Source organism: Miniopterus schreibersii, assembly GCF_964146895.1.
Source record: "Miniopterus schreibersii genome assembly, chromosome: 8".
Lineage (NCBI taxonomy): Eukaryota > Metazoa > Chordata > Mammalia > Chiroptera > Miniopteridae > Miniopterus > Miniopterus schreibersii.
In genome coordinates, this window is record NC_138109.1 from 38,430,514 (window position 1) to 38,442,701 (window position 12,188).

A 12,188-nucleotide genomic window follows, 5' to 3' on the forward strand; every position below is an offset into this window, starting at 1 on the left:
TTATTATGGCTCGAGTAAAAGATGATAAAAATTCTTATTTGTCTTTCCAGAGAGACATACTTAGTACAGTTCCAAAAGATTAATTCAGAGTATTCCTGAATCCTTATGGTCCCTTACCTTTACTTCTCTCCCCTGGTCAAAGCTCTTGAGATACCTCATGGCCTTTTCGTTGCTGGAGAGTGGAAACGGTGTGTTGTTCTACTTTAGATTCTGCAGCAGGACTCCTTGGCCTTTTTCTTGCACAGTTTCAAGTTGTCAAAGTTTTATTCTACACGTTGTGTGTTATGTATCAAGAGTCTTGGTTGCCCTTTCAAGGATTAAAAGAAACCTGCAGAATATTTTGTAAGGAATGAAAGGCATCCTGTGTATGACCTTGATGTGGCACTGGTTATCAGAGAACCTCTCAGCCTCGAGGTGGCTCCTGTCTCAGTGTCTGCTTTGAGGAAGGAGGAGGGCTGAGGACACCATGATGCCCTGAAGCTCTCTTCAGGTGCAGAGGTCTGCGTATCTGGAGGATAGGGCCCCTTTGTTTTCGTCTCTTAAACATGTAAGTGTAACATCATGAATGTTTTGGCAATTGAGAGCATTGCTGGTCTATATCACACATGCTCAGCTAAATTTAGAAGGCAATAAAGGAGACCATAAATGTTAACTCCTCAACCCATTTATCCTGCTAACTTCTTTTCCGTCATCATTTTCCTAGTAATAATTAATAATAATAATAATAATAATAATAATAATAGGAACAGCACTTATGAAGTGACTTCTATGAACTTACTATGAACTTTACATGCCTTATCTTATTTAATGCTTTTAGTAGCTCTATGAAATCTATACTGTTATTTCCACTTACAAAGGGTAACCCTGAATCTTAGAAATTAAACAACTTGGCACTGGCCGGTGTCGCTCAGTTGATTGGGCATCATCCTGTGTATGAGGAGGTTGCCGGTTTGATTCCCGGTCAGGGGCACATGCCCAGGTTGCAGGCTGCCCTGGTAGGGGGGCTGCAGGAGGCAGCAGATCGATGTGCTCTCTCATTGATGTTCCTCTCTCTCTCCCCCTTTCTCTCTCTCTAAAAATCAATAAACTATTTTTAAAAAAGAAATTAAAAAACTTGAACAGTATCACTCAGCTGGTATTTCTGTTTAGTTTGAGAGTGACTTGTTTGGAATATTAAAATGAATTCCAAAGCTAGTATTGAAAAAGCTCGTAAAAGTTTTACATGTCTATACTTTCTCTGCATCATAATAACTTTCAACTAATGTGGTTTGGTATTTTTTTCTGGAAGATTTTGGGATATTTCTTATTTATAAACTTGTTCTCTACTTTAAAAATTTTTGGTAAAATACACATAACAAAATTTACCATTGCAACCATTTTTAAGTGTACAGTTCCATAGTGTTAAGTACATTCAAACTTCAGCTAATGTAATTTTAATAGAGGGGGTGACTTTGTACTTAAATACTACTGCTTGCCTGGCAGAACCTTAGCCATTTCAGCCAGATGATGGGACTTCTGGATAAAGGACAGTTGTGTGGTTTGTTTTTTTCCTTAGAACCAGTGTAAATCCTGGGCCAGGGGTGAACAGTAAACATGTAAACAATTCTAGCATGACATACATTTTTCAAGAGATGAAACATCTAAGGAACATATTTAATATCCAAGGAAAATATCTAGTAGGAGACTAGAAGGGGATAAGAGAAAGCAATAGCTTATAAGAAGTCTTCAAGATGGGACTCCTGCTTGAACCATTTTGATTATTGTGGTTCTTAAAATAGATTTTTAAAGTATTAGGTTATTCAGAATAAAATTAACTGCAAGCTTATGTATTTTTTTCCTCTTTAGAATATATTTTGGTCTTTTTGCAACCTTCTCTGTCCACTTCTCTTCCACTGTGCTTTTAATTGCCTTACGTACTGTGCTTACTTTGTTGCTCAGGGACTATTTAGTTCTATGTGTGATGAGTGGAAAATCTATTCTTAATGCCTAATAGTATTTAGGAAGTAATAAGACACAAGGAGCCAGGAACCATATCAGTTTAATCTATCTTGAGTGCACTGAATGTATTTTGTGGGTACTTACTTTGAACATGATGATGTTGTGGTTGTTGGTATGATTAGTGTAATACTTTGGCTATATTATAAAATAGTTAAAAAAGGGGTTAGATTCTGATAAGATAGCCTGCTCATTATTCATTAGAATCATTTAGTTATTGCCTTGCATTCACTATAAATACATTTATTTCTCTTTCCTAAAAGTAAATGCTTAGCTTGTTGGTCAAATCTGAAGACGCTCTTTTAGTATAATTAATTACATCCCACTGCCTTAAACCAGAACTGTTCTAGAGATTTTAATTCAACTATGAGTCTGCGACATGTCTTTTCTTGCTATCTAAAAATGGCAAAGGGGAAAAAAAAGTTGTTTTAAGACACACACACACACACACACACACACACACACAGAGGCACATATATATATATATATATATATATATTTTGTTGTATCTTTTGTTTTGATGGTGGAATACCCAGGAAGTTAGATCTAGTGTAGTCAGTGGCCTTTTTATGAGTTCTTAAAAGATATCACTAACTAAAATTATATCACATTTGTGATGATAGTGTATATCTTTCTCATTGCTGATGCTGTGTTTTGAATTAGCTTTCATCATTCCCTACTTTTTATAGTGGTTTTGTGAATATTTTGGGAGAAAATAATGACAAATTTGACTCAAGATACTCTGTCAAATTTAGTTATAAGATTCCAGAGTTGGTAGAATGGATTATAACTGTCATGTATCCAACTTTCTCGTTTTACAATTGAAGGAACTGACTCAGAAATGAAGACCTTATGAAACTATACCCAGCCAGGCTGGCATCAAGCTGGGGCTCAAAACTCGTCCCTTGACTTCTAATCCACACTCAGCTTACCCCTGCTGGATTGACTGTCTCCTTGTCTCTCCTACATATATTTTCTCTTTTTTTAAAAAAACCTCTGGATTCCTGTTTCCTGACTGACATTGCTACCAGTGGAAATTTTAATTTATGCCAGATGTACAGCAGAGCATCAGAAGATCAGTGTTTTTTCCTTAAGATGTATTTCTGTGTGTGTGTGTGTGTGTGTGTGTGTGTGTATGTGTTTGTGTTTAAAGGAACCTTTCCTTTGCCTTTCTTTGTACCCACTTCTTTTTCTGCCAAGTTCCAGGATGAAATAGTCAGCTGTCTCCCTTTTAAACTTAGTGGTTTCTTTCTGCATTCTCCGTTTAGTAACTTCCTTGAGATCTGATTTTGAAAATTTACTTTGCTGTTAATTTATTTAGATTTTAACTCAGTACTTTTCTCATTCAAATAATAATGGCCGCATTTAAGAATATACTCTTTAAGAATCAAATATTTGACTACTTGCTGCTTTCATAGTTTTCTCTTAGTTGACAATTATTGAGTTTGGACAAGTCTCATCAAATATTACTTAGCTAGCTAGCTACCTTACGTTACTCAGAAATTAATAGGTATAGATCCTATAAAGTTATCTTTCAAACATACTTCCTAACACTTACGTGAATAAATATTTGTGGAATGAAGCTTAGTAGCCTAATTCTGTAATAGTGTACATCACTGCATTGAATTCATTGGTTAGGAGATCTGTTCATTTGTAGAGCACTTTGTATTTCATAGTTGTTCGAAGTTGTTTTTCTAGTCATTCCTTGGAATCATTTCATTTTGGTGAAGGACTCCTGTAATACAGGAGCTCATATATTTTGGGTGTGGTGAGTAATACAACAGCACAACACTTTAATGACATAGAATTAAGACTGTATGAATTAACCATATCTCCCCTGAGTGTACTGTGGGCCAACTTTATATTTGAATATACTTAGTTGATAATAAGTGTCAAAATTATCAAAGGTAAATTAATTTATACACAGGTTTTTATCTAAAATAAACTATGGCCTATCTCATTACCTCCTTGCTATGGTCTTTAAATTCCTATTACATTACTTAATGTTTTTAAAAGTTTGGGTGTTAGATACAGAATATATTTTAAACGAAGAAGGACAACCCAAAGTTACTCTTTATTTTGAATCCATCTAGTTAAGTCGTTGTTACACTGTGGTTTTTATTTATTTACTTTTTTAAATATGTCTGTATTGATTTTAGAGAGAGGAAAGGAGAAGGAGAGAGAGAGACAGAAACATCAATGATGAGAGAGTCATTGATCGAGCCCACAATCAGGGCATGTGCCCTGACCAGGAATCGAACTCTGATCGCCTGGATCCTAGGTTGAAGCTCAACCGCTGAGCCATGCCCGGCCGGGCTACACTGTGATTTTTATTTTTCTGCATTGCAGTAATACTCCAAGGCCTATAAATGATGAATGTCAGAACAGTCCTTGGTGTATGTCCCATGTGCCTCGTTTTCAAAATTGCCTTCTAATGCATTGACCAGTTTATTTAAAAATGTGACCACTCTTCTTGCTCATTTCTTCTGTGTCTTCCTTATGTAACAATCCCTGCTTTGTTCCTTTTCTCTGAGATTGCCATACTTGCTCGTCTGTGTTTGTAGTTTTAGTATTGGAGCAGCTTTACAGCTAGAGCTCTGCATGTCTTCTGTGTTCTCTGCCTCTGACAGAGCTCACATTTCAGCCGAACCACCTCCCCGCCCCAGGTGACGCCCCTGCACTCTGCCTGAGTTTATGTGAACTCCAGTCTCTTTGATCTGTGGGAATGTACACAAATATTCATATAATACATTTTATAGACACTTCAGAAACTTTGAATCCCATCCATTCGAGGATAATGATTGTCACATGTTTGTATCTGTTCATGTAAAGGTGTTCTTAGCTCACCCAATGAATGGATTCTTGAGAAAGTAAATGTAAACGAAAAACCTAGCACACAAAGGCATGTTTTACCTGTACGTGCAACACGCTCTCTAACATTCATCAGCTGGGCACTGAAATAGAAGCCTCTAGTAGCCCAGGGTGATGTTTAAGGAACTCAGTTTTATACACTTGGGCAAGGTATTAAGTTTATCTTCTAACAATTTGCCTTTCTTCAACATTAATTCATTCACTTAGCAAATACTTACCTTAAGATAGAGAAGCTGCATCTCTTAGTGACCAGGAGCATAAACTCTGGAACTGACTGGTTTAAATTCTGGTTCTGCCATTTATCAGCTGTGTGCTTTGGTTAAGTTATTTAATTTTCCTCTGCCTTAATTTTCTCATCTGGAAAGTAGGGATTGTAATGTTACCTACCTCATGTGGGCATGAGGATTAAATGGGTTCAAATAAGTAAGGTTCTTAGAACATGCCTGGTGTGGCAGGAGCTCAGGAAGTGTTCCCAGTTAACGATGTTGTTGTTGTTACTCATATATGATGGTATGCCTTCAGTGTATTCATAATCCACTGAGGAGAGAGAAACGGAATAGATTCAGTCATTGGATATTTCAACTACTATTCAGTACTTCTATGTGCCAGGCACTGTAGTAGGCCCTAGAAATAAAACATCAAATAAGCAAACATATTCTTGCTCTCATGAAGCTGATTTTTAGTAGGGAAGATGATTAAAATAATTTCAGTAAAATGTTAAAAGTTTTATAATAGGGAAAATGCAAGGTGCTGTAATTGCATCTAGCAGGCGCACCTAAGTTACTTTAGGAGATTAGGAATAGTAAGAAAAATATATTATGACAAATGCTATACTGGAAGGTCCTTTTCAGATTTAGAGATACCGCTGAGTAAGGAAGTGCCAGAGTCCTTGGGGAGCCAGGGAATGCTTCTCATTGGATGAAACCCTTGAGCCGACTCTCATGGCAAAGATGTGGATGGGTGGACGTGGGGCAGGGAGGACATGCCTGGCAGGTGGAATGGCTTATAGGATGTCACGAAGCGTGCTGAAGCATTTTACAGTCCCTGAGCTTCAGTAGTGCTGTATTGCTGGGACAGTGTGCGGGGCAAATGGGAGTGGGCAGTGAGTGGTGTCTGTGGGGACAGCCGAAGGAGACCAGACTGAACTGCAGATCTGAAGGGATTTCTCTACCAAAAAGTTGGGACTTTATCCTGAAGACTTTATCACTGAAGTGTTTCAAGCAGAGGGAATTGTGGTCACATTTTTATTTTTAAAGATCATTCTTTTATCTCTGTAGAAAAGAGTCTGATGGAAGTAAGGCTGGAGACAGTTAGACCTATTGGGAGACTAGCAGTTGCACAGGCTGGAAATAATGAGACAGTGAATCAAGGTGTGGCAGTGGAAGTGGGGAGAGAGGGTCACATGGAAGAGAGCAAACTGACACGCCTTAGCCAGCAGCTCAGTGGAGGGGCGAGGGGAGCAGGTGAGCGTGTGGGTCGTGGTGAGCCGCTCGGAGGGCGGGAGGCGAGGAGTCTGTCAACTGGGACTTTCCGCAACGTTGACACATCCTGGATTTATAATAAATATCAAACATTATAGTATCACTTTGAGAGATCTCAGAAATCCTCATATCCGTTTTTCTTCAGATGGGGATGGTGATTCTGTTCACTTATGAGAGAGAATTTAGGTGGTTCTCTGGAATTTACAGCTAAGTATTGAGGATTTGGGTAAGATCTCCTATTTTCTTATATAGTATTCTGATGAAAGATGGCTGTTCTTAATTGATTTTAGGAGTTTGATAATATTTTTAAGAGCTGTAGGGGATAACCATCAATGGTTGAGTTGAAGCAATCATATGGGATACTGTTAGAACATATATAATGATGTAAGGCTTTTGAATAAAGGGAAATACCCTTCAGAAGAGAACGGCTTGCATAGTAAAAGATGTTTCTTGTGTTTTGTGATTGGTCTTTAGTGCCCTCTATTGGCTGTTTAGTCTAAAACATCTTGATTCTTGAATACAGTGTTCCTTGCAGTGTTATTTACCAAAACAAGAAAAGTTAGAGGTTTTAAAATTATATTAAAGGCAGTAAAAACTGATAGGGACTTAAAAATCTGCATGGGTTCTAGGAGTTGGATAGAGGTTGCTAGAAATATCTTTATAACATTTTGTTGGCTATAACATGGGTATGAGATTGTGGGCTGTATGTTCAGAAAATAGACTTTTCTGATGAGAAGCAGTCTGAATCTGGATAGTTGTTTTGTTTTGTTTTGTTTTTTTAGCATTTTTTAAATGCCACAAATCCTCAAGAACAGTAGATACCCCAGTAGGCAGTAGCAGCTGCTCTTTTTCCATTGGGTGGCTGCTACATGTGATGACCATGACAGAAAATGACTGTTACTCATTAAAGCAACTTCATTCAGCTGTGTGGGAAATCGTACAGTCCGAACAGTCATCATAGAAAATGAAGTAGTGATTATACACAATGGGGCATCCTCAGAGGTGGCGATTTGACTTTTTTTTAAGTGACAAAGCAGCTGCCAGGGTTTTCTTCTCCAGGAGAAGTGGTGGTAGATTAGGGACGAAAGCCTGAGTAAGTGTCAGTAAGCAGGCACACCTGATACTAGCTTGAGGGCTAAAGAAGCCTGGACTTTGTGTAAATAAGTGCTCACCATGACTTTTCTATTATTTCCGGGTTAATCTTCCTCTGACATGTTTCTAATTATCATTTCAATGGGTTGCATTTTGAAAACCAACTCACCTATTTTATTGGGTTAAAAATACTGCCATTTGATTTGGTGTTATATGAAACTACAGAGGTCACTCACACCAACCTAGTGAAATCATTTATTTGCTTTCGGTATATTTTACTGTTGCAGTTTTCTCTAAGAAAGTTAAGTAATTATTAACATGAAGTAATGCTGGCTGCTTTCTGTGCATTTCACAAGGGGAATAAGCTATTATGTAGTTTCCCTTCCCCCCCAATAAAAAAGCTTTCCATCAAAAACTGACATCCTAAATGAAGGACATAATTGTACAGCTTATTTATTAGCGTGTCAAACTTAAAATGTAATGGTTTCATATTTCAGAATGAAAAGTGTGTTGTGATTCATGGTTGCCAGTGACAAAATAGACAGCTCTTTTATATTACTGCGCTGATTGCCTCCTGATACACCACCGTATTTTTTTTTTTTTTTTTTGGTGCTTTTCTGTTCTCTTCCTATGCAATAGCTCCCTCTACTTGAAAACCTTGGCGTAATTATAGTTTGACACTATATACTTTATTAATGAGTTCCCGTGACAGCTTATACTTTCAACCCCCTTCATAAACGTGGTGGCATATACGTCAGAGCATGTTAGAAATTTACCAAGAATCTCTCAACTTGGGAGTGGAAAGGCAAGGTTAGTTAAGGAAAGTAAGGTAAGTTGCTTGAAGGCATTTTTCAAGGAATTAGTTGTGTAGCCTTTGTTGATTCAAATATGGCCTATTTGTTTAAAATTCCGCAGAGTGCTTGAAAATGAACCTTAATGTCTGAAACACAGAGGTGTAGGAAACTGGATCAGAAAAGTTCAAAGGAACCATTAGACACTTCAAACAGAGAGCCCAGAACTTGGCAAGTGCTGTTATCATCGGGATTCTTTTTTCTCTCCCTTACTAAGGTTGAGGTTTAGTGATAGTACCACATACCTCCGCCGTTAGGACAGATTAAGAGATTCTTCTCAACCAGAAGATTTCCATGTAAATATGTCTTTGCATTCACGACTCTGTATTTCCAGTTTCTTCTGTTATTCTGGTGCAGGGCAAGTAGCAGAGCATGGTGGTCGAAAGTGAGGGCTTAGGAACCAGCTGGGTGATCTTGGCCAGTCTCCTTAACTCTCTCACCCTCAGTTGCCTTGTAAAATATGGACAATAAATCTACCCACATCCTAAAGTTCGGTGTAAGGCTTAGTTGAATTAATGATTGTCAGGAATTTAGAACAGAACCTGACATATGTAAGTGTTATATATCAGTATTTGTTGAATAAAATAAGAAATAATAGTGGGGTTGTAACTTGATTCTTATTAACCAAATGTAATCTATGTCAATGTTATCTTCAGTGCTTAATGAAAAGAAATATGGATGAGAGAGATTTGCACATCAGTTTTGTTCATGAATCGATACTCATTTTCTGCGTATTTCTACATATAAATAGTTCTCACCTAGGGGTGCTTACACTATCATAATTTTAGGATATGTGATTTTTAAACATACTTTTTAAATGCAGTGGGATATGCCATGGTTTCCATATCTTTTTTTTAACTTAAGTGATTTAGCAGGAGGATTCTGTACTGGTGGAATGCCCAAGAACAGAGTATCGTATAGTATACTTCTCATGACACCTACTTACTGCCCAAGAGCAATAATAGGTGGGCTTACCTTTGATCCATAGTCTGACTGTACTTGAGGATGTCAGGGAATCTTTCCCAGTTGTCCCTAGTCCTCTGGTTATACAACAAAATATGTCACAAAAAGTTTAAAAAAGGAATGTGTATGTAGGGAGCACTCAGACATGCAATTTTTGAAATTGTTAAGGTTATGTCTTCACCTTGATACGGGCTGATAGCTGTGTGGATGTTTAGAGTGATAGCTTAATAGACTGTGTCTCTTTGGAAAAGTATCACCAGAATGCCAGACACACGAAGTAAACAGGTCAGTGAGATGCAAGAGTAAACGTAAACTGTCTTAAGGCGACGTATTTGTTTTTGGAGCTGACTCATCTTTCTTCTTTGTTTGATCTTTAGGACCCCTTAGATTCCACGAGGTCGGTGATTGTGATTCGTTCCCTGGTGGCTGATGGTGTTGCAGAAAGAAGTGGAGAACTGTTGCCTGGAGACCGCCTGGTCTCAGTCAATCAGTACTGTTTGGACAACACCAAACTTGCTGATGCTGTGGAAGTGCTGAAAGCTGTGCCGCCAGGTACTGTCCGCCTTGGCATCTGTAAGCCTCTGGGGGTAAGTGTTGAATTTGGTTAATATAGGAAGTGATCATAGTTTAATAGTTGAGAACATGGGTTTTGAAGACAAATGCACCTGGCCTCAGATCCCTGTTCTGCTTACTGTATGTGTATCCTTGCGTAAGTTTCTTAATGTCCTTGACTTACAGAATCAGAAAAAATCCTGTATATTTCATAGGGTTTTAGGAATTTAAGATGATATGCACTAAGTGTTTAGCACATTATTGCATAAATGCTAACTGTTAGCGTGACGAGTCTTACTACTACCTCTTTTACTATTTTTATCTTCATGCTTTTAGCACAGTCTTCTAAGTTCTTGTCATATTGCTTATGAATGTAAATTAAACTTAAGTCTATTTATGCATTTTAACTTTCATTTGGGAATGATGTTGACGTGGCATGATAAGTTGAAATATGTCATTTTAACCATATAGCAGTGAGATTTTAATAAGTTTTTCTGACCATCAAAGTAACTTGTAACCCTGCCATCTAGCCCAGCCGGGCGTGGCTCAGTGGTTGAGTGTCAACCTAGGATCCAGGTGATCGGGGTTCGATTCCTGGTCAGGGCACATGCCCTGTTGCAGGCTTGATCAATGACTCTCTCATCATTGATGTTTCTATCTCTCTCTCTCTCTCTCCTTTCCTCTCTCTGAAATCAATAAAGATATTTAAAAAACACACACAAACAAAACAAAACAAAAACCCTGCCATCTAAACTCCTATATGGCTCAGCTGTCTTAAAGTCTCCTTATTGCTCAAGCTCATGTACTGGGTCAGATTATGACTGAGGGCCACTTTACAGTTATGGTGCTGTTGAAGTTCCCCAATGCAAAAAAAAATAAAAAAAAATTTGATGATCATTTTCAAGCAGCATTAAAGTATTATTAAGTGCTTACTATATGTCAGTCAGTATTTTAAGCCCTTTACGTGCATTAGCTAATTTAATCCTCACAGAACTTGAAGAGGTAGTCGTCTTATTACCCTTAGCACAGATGAGTCAATCAAGACACAGAGAGTTGAGTAACTTACCCTAAGTGATATAACTCGTCAGGGGGAGAGTTGGAATATAAACTGAGCAGAGTGGCTTCAGGCCCTGTGCTCTTAGCCACTATGCTATATATTCCTGTTTTAATTTGTTGTTACTAGTATAGTTTGCATGCAACGTGTCTAAAACAGCATGATTAGAGTAGAGCGTTGGACTGGATGTCAAGAAATCTGGGCTCTGTTTCTAGCTTTGCTGTGAGTTAGCCCAGGGGATTTCAAACTCAAAGTATGTGATTTACCTAAGAATCACCTGGGAGGGTGTTAAAATGTAGTTTCCCAGGTTTTACTCAGATGTTCTGAAGAATTCTGATGTGCTCTTCAAGAACCTGCCTCTTCAACGAATCACCTATGTAATTCTAATGCCGAATTTTGCACTTTGAGAAACATCATCCTCATGATTTGATCGTAGGTGCACCACTTTTCTTCTCTGGGCCTATTTTTTTCATTTCTGAAAAGACTGAATGAACAAGACTAGAGAACTCCTAAGATCTTTCTTAACTCTAAAATCCTTTTGTTTTATGAAATATATTAACATACTACAAGTGTTCATATAGATAGGTGTGTTCAGATGTATATATACATAGCTACAGCTAAGTCAAGTTCTTGATTTTGTACTGTATATTTGATATGTGGATATCACTATAGCTAATGTATATCATGAGATGCCCAGTTTTATTTTTGGACAAGTTAAGAAAGGGAAAACTTGATATTTCTATGAAGACCTCATCTTCTTAGTATCTTGTATTATGGCAGGAACTTTGCCTAGATTTTCCCTGATTATTTGCCTGATCATTTGGCCTGCTAGAGGAAATCACAAACTATTTATGGCCGATAAGACTTAAACAGCACAACTATACCTATGAGCAGTTTAAGGCAGTGTTTCAGGCAGTATAAAAAATAGAACTTAGTACCAACTGGGTGGGGATTCCTATGCTGTTTCTGGCAGGGGTAGAGCTGGAGGAACCTCACGACCTTGGAGCCTCACCTTTAGAGGGTTTTAGAGCATAATAGTTGTGAGACAGACCTTTGTCCAGGCTTCCCTCAGTGACTAGAAGGCTTTCAGGATACTTGGGAGTGGGAGGCCAGTAAAGAGCTGAGAGAAAGGCCATTTTCAAGACTAAAACTTCTTAGTGGAATTACCACTAAGTAATTCCTTCTTTCACATCTGGGTTCTTTTAGCAAAACTGTCTGCTTGTGAGCTATAGATAGTGATGCGTGGATCTTCTCTGAGAGCTCTTTCTCGCGTAGTTCAGTTGGTGGCCTCGTATCTAATCCCCTGGTGTTTGCTGAGCATGGGCTCAT

At 38.1% G+C, this 12,188-nt stretch overlaps 1 protein-coding gene across 4 annotated transcripts in view; it reads left to right on the forward strand.

Annotated features, from left to right (window-relative positions):
- The window catches only part of PATJ (PATJ crumbs cell polarity complex component), a 246,892-nt gene that overhangs the window by 73,224 nt on the left and 161,480 nt on the right, over positions 1–12,188 (forward strand). For all 4 annotated transcript variants that reach the window (XM_081145252.1, XM_081145254.1, XM_081145253.1 and 1 more), the window contains exon 18: positions 9,631–9,840. In XM_081145252.1, the coding sequence (XP_081001378.1) occupies positions 9,631–9,840 (210 nt within the window). The remainder of the gene's footprint in view (positions 1–9,630; positions 9,841–12,188) is intronic.